This window comes from Zingiber officinale, chromosome 8B (genome assembly GCF_018446385.1).
Source record: "Zingiber officinale cultivar Zhangliang chromosome 8B, Zo_v1.1, whole genome shotgun sequence".
In the NCBI taxonomy this organism is placed as follows: Eukaryota; Viridiplantae; Streptophyta; class Magnoliopsida; order Zingiberales; family Zingiberaceae; genus Zingiber; species Zingiber officinale.
The window spans coordinates 102,487,308-102,502,855 of record NC_056001.1 but is presented as its reverse complement, the minus strand read 5'-3'; the positions used below and the strand labels follow the sequence as shown (position 1 = coordinate 102,502,855).

At 36.5% G+C, this 15,548-nt stretch overlaps 1 protein-coding gene across 5 annotated transcripts; it reads right to left on the bottom strand.

Moving 5' to 3' along the window:
• Positions 1 to 9,125: 9,125 nt before the first annotated feature.
• On the bottom strand, positions 9,126 to 15,540 carry LOC122016131 (NAC domain-containing protein 86-like). Of its 5 annotated transcripts, none has more exons than XM_042573335.1 (8): positions 15,408 to 15,540; positions 15,224 to 15,286; positions 12,969 to 13,320; positions 12,419 to 12,743; positions 12,112 to 12,319; positions 11,132 to 11,412; positions 10,358 to 11,036; positions 9,126 to 9,642 (listed from the first exon to the last, which is right to left on the bottom strand). In XM_042573335.1, the coding sequence occupies exons 5-8, from the start codon at positions 12,266 to 12,268 to the stop codon at positions 9,278 to 9,280; spliced, it is 1,482 nt and encodes a 493-aa protein (XP_042429269.1). In that variant the 5' UTR covers positions 12,269 to 12,319; positions 12,419 to 12,743; positions 12,969 to 13,320; positions 15,224 to 15,286; positions 15,408 to 15,540; the 3' UTR covers positions 9,126 to 9,277. The 5 variants fall into 5 exon arrangements, with proteins under 5 accessions (XP_042429269.1, XP_042429273.1, XP_042429270.1 ...); XM_042573339.1 differs by having other exon boundaries at positions 12,969 to 13,100; XM_042573340.1 differs by having other exon boundaries at positions 9,515 to 9,650.
• Positions 15,541 to 15,548: the final 8 nt, after the last annotated feature.

Here is a 15,548-nt window from a genome sequence, read left to right as displayed (position 1 = left end):
AACCTCAACCTAAACTTCAATTTAGTCTTCCTCAACCAATCCTTCCTTGTTTTCAATATGAAAACACCCTTTTTATGTATACAAATGTATTTTGAGGGGTTAGGAATGGTTATCTAGACTAAAATAGGTTCAAAATGATGAAAATAAGCTTTCCCAGCCAAAATCAGCATCTTCGATCGATTGGAGTTGGGTTCCAATCGATTGAACTAGCTTGAATCGATCCACTGATCGATTCAGAAGGACTGGATCGATCCAGACGGCTTCTGTTCGCGAGAAGCCTGCCCTCAATCGATGGCCCGATCGATTGAGACCCTTCAATCGATCGGGGGATCGATTGAAGGTATGATATTTCTGAAATTCACTTTCAGTGAATTTCAGAAACCCCTAGAAAAATCTACAAAATTCTAAAAATCGTGAAAATTTGTGTAGACATTATTTAGGGTATACTTTATCATGGAAAAATAGTTTTCTATGAAAATACATCATATTTTCAAAGATTGACACAAACTTGAAAACTTACAAAAACTTTAGTATTTTTTTCAAATTTGTATCTAACTATTCAATGGTGATTACTATCAAAAGATAGCCTTCACCAAGGTTTTTCAAAATCATTTTAAAAACATTTTCAAAACCAATATCCCACCATGTTCCCTGGGCTTAATGCACATGACTTGTACATTAGTTTTCCCAATGATGGGAAAACACATAACTATGTGTTTTGATGAACTTAAAACTCAAGGAAATGCACTAAATCAGCATGTTGAGTTTTGTTCATCATCCTAACATCTCACTTGTATCTATTGTGCACAAAACACATACAAGTCATCTTATAGGTCTTTGTGAGATGTCAAATTTGGTTTTGCCCTAATCTAGGGATCATGCATATCTATCTAGGCATTTTGTGGATATTAAACATCCACCTAGGATGTCACTTGTTGAAACCACCTGTTGATAAATTCCATTTGTCCTTAATTTTAAGGAAACAAATATAATGCATGATAATGTTATGGCATACATCAAAAAGAAATAATTTTCAGAAGAAAATTTTCTTATAACTACATGATGTATGTATGACATGACATGATATTTTTGTGTTTTCATAATAAGGCATGAGTGCAAAAATAAAACATGATGTCATGACATATAATGAGCAAATAATCATGGCAAGGTTTAGCATAAATAAAATATACCTAGATTATCTATCTAAGTATCCTTAATCAAAGCTAATTCTAAAACTTAAACCCTAGATTGCCCAAAGTGCTTCAAGAAAGTGTCAAAACCTAAATTGACATTTCTAATTCTCTTGATTAATTTATGCCAATTGAAATTAAGCATATTCCTCAAGTGTTGGTATATTTCATTTTTCCACAAGAGTAGCACTTTAAATTAAGACTTAGATTTGCCTTAAATTACTAAGAAAATACCAAAGTCTCAACTTGGTATTTCTTATGTTTTCCCAAATTGTGCCAATTAAAATTAAAATCAATATCTTCAATTTTGGCACACTTTACTCTTCCAAAGAGTAAATGATAAATCTATTTCATTTTCAAAGGTTAATAATAACCTTGAAAATGCTCCTTGAGTGTCAATTTCTTTAAAGTTGGGTTAACTACCCTTCTTCTTAGAGTTGACACTCTCTAACCCATCTATGGGGTAGAGAAAATACTCCTAGGAACCCAACACCTATTGGTGCTCCTTGGATGCTCTAGGTATTCACTAGGGATAACTTCCTTAGATACCTTCCTAGTGACCTTGTTTGGCTTCTTAGAAGCCTTGGTTACTTTTTCTAGGTCAACCGTAGGGATTGCTTCCCTTGTGACCTTGTTTGTGACTTTCTTAGACTTCTTAGAAGTCTTAGTCACATTTGTTGTAAAAATACTCTTAGGGATAACCTCCCTAGTATTTTTGACTTGACCCTTAGACCTAGACTCGGTTCCATAGCTATATGGAACCTTATGGTAAGAAATTGCATCCTTCTTAGTCTTAGGTTTGTATCCTAAACCTCTATGACCCTTGGATGACCCTTGTAGTCTCCTAGACCTAGGTTTTGCTCATTTTGCCCTATTAGGATATTTTCCATCCTTTTTAGGGTATTTTCCATTTTATCAAGTCTTGACCTCAAGACTTGATTTCCTTCCCATAAATCCTTAGATTTAGGTTTTCTATTTAATCCTTGAGCATTTCTATTTCTAGGCTTATAACTAAAATCCTTAGAGTTATTGCCTAAATTCTTATCTACCTTCCTAACACTAGGTGTGGTAGTTTTAGCATGAAAAGCTACATGATCTTCCTTAAAGCTATCATGCTTTCTATTCTTATGGTAAATAGCATTAAAATGGTATAAATTGGAGCTAACATGCTTTTTACCATTATTTACGGGGATAGGCTCAATAAATGATACCTTTCTTTTTTACCTTGGAAGCTCCCCCTTGATTTGTGCTTCCTTCAAGAGCCTTGACCGCTTTCTTCCCCTTAGGACATTGGCTCCGGTAATGTCCTTTTTGATTGCAAGAGAAGCACACAATGTGCTCCTTGCTCTTCTTTGTTCCGGGGACGGTCTCCTTGGACTTCACCTTGCCCTTTAGTGTCACTTGGCCCTTCTTCTTGGCCAATTTGTGGCACTTGCTCTTGTAGTGCCCATGTTCCCTATACTCAAAACATATAATATGATTTTTATTATTAATTGAAACATTTATACCTTCATGTGTAGGGAGGGCATCTTCTCCTTTTGTTCCGGAGGTAGAAGCTTCCTCTTGATCCGATAGTGATGCTCCTCCAATGGATTTGACTCGACTTGTGGAGGTGGAAGCATCTTCATTCTCTTCTTCTTTTGACCCGGATGTGGAGGCTTCTTCTTGCTCCGGGGTCAATGATCTACACTCCCCCTCAATCCTAGAGGTGGAGACTTGATCTTCTTCTTCATCCTCTTGTACATGAAACAAGGAATATGCTCCTTCCTTGCTCTTTTGGTTGCATTCCTTTGAGGATGAAGCTTTTTCTTGGACTTCTTCTTCGGAAGTTGAGCATCTCTCAACTTCGGAGTCCTCCTCTTGGTCTTGCTCCAATGAGTCACCCTCTTTGGATTCCTCTTGATTCGGTACAGTGGAGGGGATCTCATGAATTGATGCCAACTTGCTCCAAAGCTCCTTGGCATCCTTAAATTCTCCAACTTGAGCCAAAATATTGCTTGACAATAAGTTGACCAAAAGCTTGGTCACTTTATCGTTTGCCTTGCTCCTTTGAACTTACTCTTGACTCCATTTGCTTTTCTTGAGAGGCTTGCCCTTTGAGTTTGTTGGAGCTTCAAATCATTCCATGAGAGCAAACCATTGCTCTATCTCCATCATCAAGAAATTTTCGATTCTAGATCTCCAAGAATCGAAGTGTGTAGATGTGTACGGTGGAGCCACCCTTGTGGCAAATCCAAGTCCATCTTGGAATTGCATCTTGAAGTTGAGCTTCTTGAATTCTTTGACTTTGATAATTTTGCTCCAACTTCTTCACCCTCTAGCTCTTCTTGTTATGTTTGCCCCTTCCGGCGATGATTCCGGTGAAGATCGACCTCGCTCTGATACCACTTGTTGGGACTGAATGTGTAGCTAGAGGGGGGGTGAATAGCTCGTCGGGTGCTCGTCGTTGGCGTTGCTTGTTTCTTCAGAGATGTGCAGCAGAAATACAAAGAAACAAATGCATACAACGCTAACAAATGAATTTTACTTGGTATCCACCTCACAAGAGGTGACTAGTCCAAGGATCCACACACGCACATACCCTCCACTATGAATAACACTCCTTTATGATAACTATCAAAGGCGGAGAAGCCCTACAATCTCTCTATATAAGAAGAAAGCAAAGGGAAAACAGATACAAGAAATATCTTACAAGATAAGCAATGAAAACCCTAACCCTAGCTTTTCTTCTTGTTGTGTTCTCGCCTCTTGACTTGGATGTCTCTCCAAGATCCTTCAAGAACTGGCGATCTGAACCTCAAAGAGTTGCTGTGGAGATGCTGGTGAAGATCGGAGCTGAACAGTATGAGCGATGTTGAAGAAGACGCACGCCAACGACCTTTATCTGCGCCAACGGTCGGATCCCGATCGATTGGATTGCTCCCAATCGATCGGCAATCCAATCGATCGGGGAGGCTTTGGATCGATCAATGGATCGATCCAGAGCGCCTCTGTGCTCTCTGGAATAGCCTGGATCGATCGGCTGATCGATCTAGGGCTTATCGCGCGAAGTCGCAGCTCCCAATCGATCCACTGATCGATTGGGGGCTCTGGATCGATCGACTGATCGATCCAGGGCTGTTCTGTGCGATCGCGCACTCGTCCCAATCGATCCACTGATAGATTGGGAGGAGGCCTGTCGTGAAGACTCGTCCAATCGATCGGCCGATCGATTGGGCATGAGCCAATCGATCGGCTGATCGATCCAGCTCATGATTTTCTCCCAAAATCAAGTCTAAAGCCTCCTAAACCAACATTCGGTCAACCATGACCTGTTGGTTCATCGTGCCTAGCATCCGGTCACCCTTGACCTGCTAGGACTCCCTCACCAAGTGTCCGGTCAATCCCCTTTGACCCACTTGGACTTTTCCTCATCGTGCCAAGTATCCGGTCACTCCCTTGACCTACTTGATCTTTTCCCTTCTTGCCAAGTGTCCGGTCAATCCCTTTGACTTACTTGGACTTTCACCAGATGTCTGGTCAACCTTGACCCATCTGGATTTTCCTGTGCCTGACTTCATTCACCATGACTTCCCTTTTGCATAGCTTCACTCACTAGGACTTCTCTTCTGCCTGGCTTCACTCGCCAGGTCTTTTACCTAGCTTCACTCACTAGGATTTTCACCTGGCTTCACTCACCAGGATTTTCTTCTGCCTGGCTTCACTCACCAGGACTTTCACCTAGCTTCACTCACTAGGATTTTCCTTTTGCCTAGCTTCACTCACTAGGTCTTTCACCTGGCTTCACTCACCAGGATTTTCTTCTGCCTAGCTTCACTCACCAGGACTTTCACCTAGCTTCACTCACTAGGATTTTCCTTCTGCCTAGCTTCACTCAGTAGGTCTTTCACCTGGCTTCACTTACCAGGATTTTTCTTCTGTCTGGCATCCTAGTTAGGACTTCTCAGTCAAGTATGTTGTCAACCTTGACCTACGTGACTCTTCTTCAATCAACCTGATCAGACTCTGATCAGAAGGGAATTGCACCAAACAATCTCCCCAAATGAATAACTGCACCTGCATTTGTCCATATCATCGAAGTCTTGTATTGTCAAACATTGAAACCCAAACTAAGACTCAAGCTTGGTCAACCAGGTCAATCTTGACCTGAGGGATATTGCACCAACAAAACTAAATCTAAATCAAATAACTACAAAGTTAATTTAATTTCAAGTTACAATCAAGTCTATTATAACTATAAAAATAATCAACATAAACATATAACTTAAACTCAAGTTCAATAATTTAGGGGGAGACACCAAATTAGTTGGCACCTCCAAAAATAATAATTTACCCGGCTAGATAATTATGACTAAGCTTAAATTGGGATAAAAGTTTAACCTGACAAATAACATTAGAGAAGTTTTGGATGATAGTAGGTTAGAAAAACTCTATCTATGCATGTCTAGGAAGATATGACTTTGACTTGATGCAATTAGCTTAGTGGAACTAACTTAAGCTACCTCTTACTAATCCTAGCTGGTTAGGCCAAAATTTTGTACTAAGTTTAGTGGGCAGGACTATTTGAAAAATTTTAATGGTATGGTTACTCTAATGATGTCCAGGTGACTCACGACAGCTTAAAAGTTTATTCAAAGAATGTCCATTTGTTGAACTCAAAGCTAAACTTAAATCTAACACAAGTTAAACCAAACCTTGAAATTCAACCTAACTTATCTCACAAACCCATAGAATCCCTTATCTGAAAACTTAGATTGTGTGAGATGAATAAGAAACATTTTAAATAAAATAAAATAAAATTAAATTAAATTAAATAAAAATAAAATAAAAATTAAATTAAATTAAAATTAAGTTAAATAAAATTAAAATTAAAATTAAATGAAAGTAAAATTAAATTAAAATTTAATGAAATTAAAATTAAATTAAATTAAATTAAAATAAATTAAAATTAAGTTAAATGAAATTAAAATAAAATAAAAATAAATGAAAATTAAATTAAAATTAAGTTAAATTAAGATGAATTAAAATCAAAATAACAAGTTTACACTTGAGCTGAAGATTTTTCTCCTAATTTTTTTTAGGAATCTAAATGGATATTGGATAGTGGTTGCTCCCGACACATGACCAAGGATCAAACAATGCTCCCAAAATTAACCTTCAAAAAATTAGGAAAGTTACCTTTGGAAATAATGACAAACTAAAGGTAATTAGAATAAGTACCATTGAAATAGAATCTAATTTCATTATTAATAAAACACTTCTTATTAAAAATTTCAAATTTAACTTACTCAGTATTAGTCAATTGGGTGACTCAGAATATAGGTTAGGTTTACATCCACTAAATGCTTAATTAAACATATAAAATACCCCAAAATAAAATTAAAAGGGCATAGAAATAATAATATTTATACAATTAACCTAGACAACTCCTCACTTAAGTGTCACTTGACACAAAAAGAAGAAATCTGGCTGTGGAATAAGAGAATGTCTCACACTAATTCTAGAAACCTCTTCAAACTAAATTGCTTAGTTAGATGCCACAAAAAACTACCTAACTTAGACTCAACAATTTTTAATCTAGTGTCTCTACAATCCAACACTGTTAATTTGTTTCGAACAAGTTTTGCACGGGCAAGGATGGTGGTGGCAATTGTAAATCCATGTCCGAGGAAGTAAATCTTTATATATTAAGTTTTGTGTTAAGATTGTTTTGAATGTCATGCCATATTACAGTTGCTTTTATGGTTTAATCTTACCTTGGTACTTTGTATGTCATGCCATGTTTTGCATGTTTATGATTTGCCTATTACTAATTCATGCAATGTTAGCTATATGGTTCGATAATTTTATTATATGTCATGGAGAATTTGATATATGTATTTTTTATTACATGACTTGTACATTTTTTATTTGTTGTTATACTTAGTTTTAAGTTTCATGTATATATATCTTTCATGCAATTAAAGATGAATGACATCTTTTATCATATAAGGTCAGAACTTTGATTACATCTTACCATAATCATAAGATTAACTTTTGTTTATGTATCAAAACACATATATACAAGTGATACGTTATGTTGATATTTTAAGTTTTGTTTGTTGACACATAAATACAATTGATAAGTTAGATATAAATGATACTTTTAATTTGTGTATTTTCTGACGCAGGAAAAGAAGAAAACTGGAAGGAGAAAGAAGTGTGTCGTCGAGTCAACAGAGGACGATGGTTTATGTTTGTATCTTTTCGTCCTTTTGATACTGTTTAGTATGAAACTTGTTGAACTATTGATGGATCTCTTGTATGAATATGTTTGTTTTGTATGATTTCATTTTGCATATAGACTTGCATGAATTGTGTTGGATTGAATATGAATATGACTTGTTTGGATGAATTGTGTATATAGGATGTGTTGGATTGTTTATTGTTGTGTAGGATGTGTTGGATTGTTTATTGTTGTGTAGGATGTGTTGGATTGTTTAATTGTTACGTAAGATGTGTTGTACTATTATTGTTGTGTTTACATGAATTGTATATATGAAAAAAATGCACAAATGGGTAGGGGACGTGAAATTTTTTTACATTTTGTGACAAATTTTGCGATGAAACAGTTCGTCACAAACTTATCATAATTTTATACCGTGTATCACAAATCTGTAATGAAAAAGTTTTTCATCACAGAATTTGCGATGAAATCTATGTTTCTTCGTCGATTATGCGACAAACAACTGATTTCGTAGCAGATTCTACAATGAAAAATAGATTACGTTACAGTCTATATTTTTTCCCCACGCAATTTTGCAACAACTACAGCGATGAAAACAATTTATCTCGTAGATTTTCCGAATTTACAAATTTATGATGACTTTTTATTCATCCCAAATCTGTGACGAATGTTTGTTCGTCGCACAATTACGACGAATATCCCTTTTTGTTGTAGATTTGGGATTATGAAATTCCGTAATAAATTCTTTTCCGTTGCAAAATGACAACGAATTTTGTGACAAAAAAAATCATTCATCACAGATTTTGTGATAAATATTTTTTTTCATTGCAGTTTTGAGATCATGAAATTTATCAACGAATTTTTTTAAGCAAATTTACAACAAATTTTGCGACGAAAAAATCATGCGGAGCGGATTTTGCGATGAATATCCCTTTTCATCACAGATTTAAGATCATGAAATTTACGTTTATGTTATAAATTTGTAATGAATTTTACAATAAAAAAATATTCATTGTAAATTTTTTGACAAATTTACATTATTGTCATAAAATTTGGTGACGGTATATTTGCGACAAACATTTTTTCGTCGCAGACTTCAACACAAATTAATTGTGATGATTTTTTTTTTTAAAATTCATCGTAAAATGACCATTTTTTTTACAGTGTCGATTATCCCACGGGAATAAAAAGGAGATTTGAGAAGAGATAACCATTACCCTCTAAATTTCTTCTTAAAAAAAAGAATTATATAATATTTTTTTTAAAACGAAAGGATAAATTTTCAGATAATTAAGTTAAATAGATATTTATAGAGATCCTAAGACATAAATAATGAAAAGAAATCTTATCCATCACAATTTCTAACTTTTAAAGAACGAAAAGACATATCTTAAAAAAAGAAAATTGTTTTAATAGAATGATATTCCTAAACATTTTATAGACGAACTTAAAATATAAAAATATAAAAAAATTATCAAAAATATACTAAAGGAAAAAAGAACTCAAAATTTTAAAAATTAAAATAAAAACTATCAATAATAATAATAATATTTTTCAGATCCAAAGGCATCAATGCCTGTGGATAAAACCCTCGGAGCGCGACGCCACGTCGATCGCCTTTAATTTTCATGCTGCATACCACGGCGGCCTACTGGAGCACCGCTGCCTTCGCCGTCCATTTCGACCCACAGAAACACAAACCCCCTCGATTAAAGCTCAATGAGCTAAATTACATATATAATCTGCTCGACAACAATATCTTACATAAAATTAGGGTATTCCACAAGAATATCCTCGTGAATCAGTATGAATCTTTCTACACGATACAAATAGAACAACAACGAACTATCGCATGACGCAGTCACTCGATCTCGCACGCAGCGCTGCAGGGAGAGAGAGCAAACGCGAGCAAGGGCAAGTTCCCGCGAAAAAACATTCCGCAATTCATGGTCGACCAACTCCCCACAAACTTCTCCCACACAAACGCCTTAAACTTGTTGAAGAACGAGGAGACTCTGCCACCGTCGACGACGCTCGATCTCGCCTCTCCTCCTCCTCCTCCTTCTTCTTCTTCTTCAACCTGACCACTCAAATGGAAGCTGACCTTCTTCGTCGGCTCCACTCGGTGGAAGAAAGTGTCGCACCTGGCCACGCTTGACACAAGCAGCCCTCGCCGGAACTCCACGCCAAACACCGGCTTGGTTCCGGCGGAATGATCTTCCTCACCTGTCAAGCTTGCAGAGCAACGTAAGCAAGTGAGCAAATAAGAGCATCTCCAATGTAAAATTTTTGAAGAGGTTTCTCATATAAAAAGCTAAACAAAAAAAAAACCTACGATAGCATGAAGTTTAAGGTTTTTATTTAAGAGTAGTTTTGAAAATTTAAATTTAGGTTTGAAATTTATAGGGAGATTTTTTTTTTATTAATTACGAGGAGAGTAACATATTTTTATATATGATGTGATATATTCAAAATTACAAAAAAATTCATTTAGAATTTTAACTAACACGGTAAATGTGTCAAGTCGAGCTGAGCTCAAGTCAACCTAGGTTCAAGCTCGACTCGACTTGATTTATATTGGATTGACTCGACCTCGAGCTCACTTGAGCTTGTAGAGTTAAGCTCGAGCTCGATATTTAATTATAGGCTCAAGTTCAATTTTTTTTTAATAAATAAATTAATATATTATATATTATAAAAATATATATTATTATTGGCTCATTTGACTCGACGAGCCATCGAGCTTGAGTTGAGCTCGATTTATAATCAAGCCAGTTCGAGCTCGGTTAACTTCGAACTTGAATCGAATTTTGATCGAGTGGTTTATGAACATCTTGACTCATTTGCACCCCCACGTCTAATCATCGGAGATGCCCTAAGAATCACAAGGATCAACTTTCTGAAATTAATATGGTGGTGGCTTTGAAGTATAGATATATACCTTCTTGATCTTCAACCTCTCCGAATGATCCATAGGTCGGAATTAATGCGGTTTGCAGTGGTGTACTTTTGATCTCATCTTCCACAAGCTCCGTTGAATCGCAGTGCAAGGTACTTCCCATGAGCTCACTTCTTTGACATAGCTGATCATCAGCACCTTCGTTGCTTTCCAACAGGGACGTGAATTCATCGAGATGAGAATAATTAGATCCGAGCCAAAAGTGATCATCAGTGTAGTTAGAGACCAGCTCCGAGGCGATCGACAAGGAGATCTCTTCTAATGTGTTGTCATTGTTATTGTTGTTGTCGTTGTTGTTACTTCCCTCAAAGTCGAAGTGAGGGAAGTCCTCGACCTGAAGCCTTGATGGAGTATAAGAGAAGCATTCCGGGGAATTCCATGAATCAATTCGTGGATCTTGTGCTAGACAATATTGCTGCTGCATCATTATGTTTGATGAGCAAGCGCCACTTTGAAATGGACTAATTATGCCAAAACCCTCAAAATCATCCTCGTCACTCTCTCGTATATCCGCAGAGATTGTTGTTGTTGTTGTTGGATGATGATCCTTGGTCATCCATTGAGAATGAGTATGAGTATGAGCATGAGAAACACCATAGTGCTCTATGATCTTCGGGCCCGGCTCGGTCTTCTTGAACACGCGGCATAGAGCATATGCATCCTAATTAGTTCACACGAATTAAGTTTAAAACCACAAAACTCGATCAGTATATATGAAGAACCCTAATTGCAATGTTCCATGGTGAATTCATGTACCTGCAAACCTGCGGCAGCATTCTCGCATTCCATCTCGTCGAGCCGATACTCATGCATGACCCAATGGGTCCGTGAGCCATGTGGAGCTCGACCACCGTAGTAGACAAGTGTTTTCTTCATCCCGACAGCGCGGTGCTGCGAATTCACCTTTCGATCTTTTCCAGTGGCCTTCCAGTACCCGGCTTGAGTGGCTCGGTTTGTCCTCGATCCGTTCGGGTACTTGCGATCTCGCGGGCTAAAGAAGTACCACTCGAGATCCTTGCTCGGTAAAAAAGACTTCTCTGAGACGAATTACAAGAATCAATGAGCATCACAGAAGATAACTAATTAAAGGACTAATGCAATGAGCATAGGATTCATTTTTAATTTCTATATATTTTTCTTATGTGGACCATGGCGAATCTTCCATCATCAAACCCTAGATATGATAGTATTTTCAAGAAGCTTTATGTACTTCCAAAGGATATTCTATCTTGTCATGTGGACCATATATGACAATATTCTTCCATCAAACCCTAGACAACCTTTTGACCTATAGGATTAGTTCTTCATCTCTCTTTATATCTATATGTCTTAGGGTTTTACCAATACAAACAAGGTTAACCCAAATAATTAATTAATCTTTAACTTTAGTTAAAATACTCTAGTTTCAAGGCTACTTTTAGTATAGGTGATCTTTAATCACCACCCTTTGATGAGAGAAAATATTATCTTCTTTTTCACTTTGAACTCAATTAGGACATAAAACAAGCTAGAATCTCATCGAAATCAACATAATTAATTATAATTTATGGTTTGCATTGCCCCCTAATTAAGGAATCTTCCATGTTGATAAAGCTAGAATTGAAATGTAAGGCTCCATCCCCAAGTAATGTAGGAATCAAGTGATAAGGAGGATGAAGTGCAACATAAGAAACACAAGAAGAAGTGTATTATACAATAATAAAAGAGGACAACTATTTAAGATCAAATATATATACCTGGTAGATCCCATGGTTCGCACTTGTAGAGGTCGACCTCGGGGATGATATCGAGCTCGATCCTGCGACCATTGATCTTCCTCTTCAAGTAGTACACGATGAGCTCTTCGTCGGTCGGATGAAACCGGAAACCAGGAGGCAAGCTCATTGGTGCCATCAGTTCAATTTCCCTCCGACCTTGAGATATATCTATATCAGAATTCACAACCTGAAATCATGATCATCATATTGTAATATATATATATATATACACACACAAGAATTTACTAGACAAGATTAATCTACGCTAAAAGAGGGAGCTAGAGACCTTGAAGGAGGGAGAAAGAAATGAAGGGGAAGGTGGGAAAGCCCTCCCTCCATGGCTTTTATAGTGAGGAAGTTAACGAGGAGGCTTGTTTAGTATGGATTCTTGTCAGCGTTCAAGAGAAGCTCTTCTTGGCTTTTGTGCCTGAGTTTGCTTTTGTCTTTTACTTTGCAGATGGCGATGGTGCAACAGTGGCTGCTGCTTCTTCTCTCTCTCTCTTTTTAGAGATTGAGGGTCTCCAATGGGTCTTCAACTTTGGATTACTTGGATTAAATATAGCTGCCCTTTTCTCAAAGTATGGGCTGGAGATGGATGGTTCTACTACTGTCTGACGAGATTAAAAGTGGTGATGATGATTTTGGATTATTTGGACTAGAACGCATGATTAAGAAGGGAAGAAAAAAAAAAAAATCAAACTTTGTCTGTTACCGAGGGTTCACAATATCAATGAGCTGCGTTCAAACTTATTCATTTAGTGTAAAAAATTGCTCAAATTTATTTATTTATTTAATTCACTTTGTATTAAATTGAATTGATATAAATAAGCTCTTACCAATGAACAACTCTTATCACAGATTGTGTTCGGCACGATTCAAGCCAACCCAGGTTAAGCCGGTATCAAGCCGACTGAGTATCAAGCCGGTACATTTCCTTGATGTGCAGAATACCTCGCCGACAAGCAGCACTGAAAAAAAATAAAAAAAATAAAATGTGGCGTAAAGTAATAGGACCAGCGAGGTGGGGTGGTTTGGCCAGTTGGCCCCACGCCCTTTTGATCTGCTTGGTGGCCTCCACCGCCACCCCATCCCCTCTCTTTTCCTTTTGATCAATCGATCTTTGGGTGCCTTTCCCCTTTTTGAGTTTATGCTTGTGGTTCTTCTCTTATGTTCATGTTTGTGTCGTATCTACGGGGGTGAATAAAATCTCAATTAGATCAAATTAATTGACCGAATCAAAACAATCTACCGAATTAATTTATTTCATAAATTCAATTTGGTTATTTTTTTAAAAAAAAAATAAATCTCAAGTTATTTAACAATTGACTAGTCCAGAAATTCAAAAAAACACTAGTACAATTGAGATGTTGCATATATAAAAAATTTGATTAATTTAATAATCAAAAGAATTAATCATATTAAATTAATTCAGTTTGTCTTTAATGATAAAATTTGATTGATTCAATTTATATAAAAAACAAATTTATTCGGTGTACCCCTACACATGACCTTACTTCTATTTGATGTAGAAGTATGGTAAGGCTCACATCAATCCCTTCGGGATGATGTAATGATTAATACATGAAATGTTATCATCATAAGGTCTGAGATTCAAATTTTAACATAATCGACGTAAATACCTCCCTTATGTGTTAATCACTATTCCCAAGGCTAGTAGCCGCTCGTGATTTACCTCCTTCATATTGATCCTAGGACGAGTTGATGAGAGCGCTGGAGATAAACGTATTCACCTTTTACCATCATGATAACGCTCACACCAAACGTAACTCATCATCAACCCTATGGTGAGATGAAAGACTATAAATTAGGTATTGAATAATCCCCTAGATAGAAAGATTATTTGCCACAGCCATAACTCCCATCCTTGCCCGTTGATGAATATCATCTATCTATTTGCTCCATGTTCTAGTCCACACTTCATTACCAATGTCAAAGCTGCTGCTACTACTCCCAAAAGTTAATTATGTCATCTTCAAAATGATAAACTCAATTAGTCTCATTGATTAGTGTTTTACGAAATTTTTACACCAACCATCAGAACAAATCAGAAAGTGCTTACGATGAGTATTCCAGAAGCCCAGTATTCTTTAGTTACGCGTTCCATTTGAAGAAAAAATTCTTACAAATAACCATAACTTGAAATCGAATCATGACTGCATGGATACCCAACCACTACACCATAGCCCCAACGATAAAAATGATTAATCAGACTGGATAACATCGAGTCTGGGATGATTGATCTAATCCCACCTTGTTACATGGTGACAAAAGGTAAATACGCTCGCTCCCAGCGCCCCTGTCCCAGGGCCAACATGGAGGAGGAAAATCACGGACGACTAGTAGCCTTTGGAATAGTGACTAGCACATAAAAGAGACATTTACTTCAACTTTGTCGAGATTCAAACCCCAGGCTTCATAATGACAGCATCTTATGCGCTAGCCATTAGATCCATCCGAGGGGACCCACCTTGTCACATGCACATTTAGTTAATCATTTGATAATTATTGAATGAATGGATAAGTGTCACAAGTGTTTATAACTACACGATATTAATTCTACGCCCTCATAGTATAGTTTAATGGTAAGTATTTGAAATAAAACTATAGTGATCGGAAATCAAAACTCAGTAGAGGGTTTCACCGCTTATGTAGAGCACTGCCTAGGTACTTGCCACATAGGATTTCCTGCATTACCTCCCTCCTAATGATAGTGGACGGCACAAGAGAGCTAATGTGATGGTTCTATATTTTTTTTTAGATATTAATTCAAAGGAGAATAAGTCTCATTTTACTCGAGTCTCTTTAATAATACAATTAATAGACGTATCATTATACACAAAGAAGTTGCAATGTGGCTCTCTAATTTGATCTAGTTTAGACCATTGCCACAAAATTTGAGACAATAAGTTATATTTGCCTTGCCGATCCTTAAATTCATCCTAGTCTTCCTTCAAACATATAAATTCGCTATGAATAAATTTATTTATTATATTTGTATTTTTCTTTTTCAGTCTGTATTCTATAGGATTATAATTTGCGGTGGTATTGGAATAGATACTTGAGTGCTTACCTTGATATACGCCTTTGCGTAGCGTTGGAAAGTGGCAAGCTTTAAGTTCTTTGATTCACAAATCTGCCAATCAAGTAGATAGATATATGTTTATATGGAGATTTTTTTTTAAAAAAAAAAACCATATTTGGAGATTTAAATATAAGAGACCAAGAATCAAATAACCTAAAGATTTGCCACAAACCTTTGCCAGCCCCAAATAGTTCAAGTGTAGAGATACCAAGTAGCTTTAGATCATCTTCATGTAGTCAGGGAAGAATATTTTTCCTTGGCCGACCATGATTTTCCTTTGTGATTGAAGTAGCATCAGCAGTTTCATAAAAAT

Excerpts from the sequence above, each read along its gene's own strand:
- LOC122016131 (XM_042573335.1), bottom strand. The coding sequence starts at position 12,268 with ATGGCACCAATGAGCTTGCCTCCTGGTTTCCGGTTTCATCCGACCGAC. Across the intron at positions 11,413-12,111 it reads CGAACCATGGGATCTACCAG|AGAAGTCTTTTTTACCGAGC; the intron begins GTATATATATTT and ends AATTCGTCTCAG. Across the intron at positions 11,037-11,131 it reads ATGCTGCCGCAGGTTTGCAG|GATGCATATGCTCTATGCCG; the intron begins GTACATGAATTC and ends TGAACTAATTAG.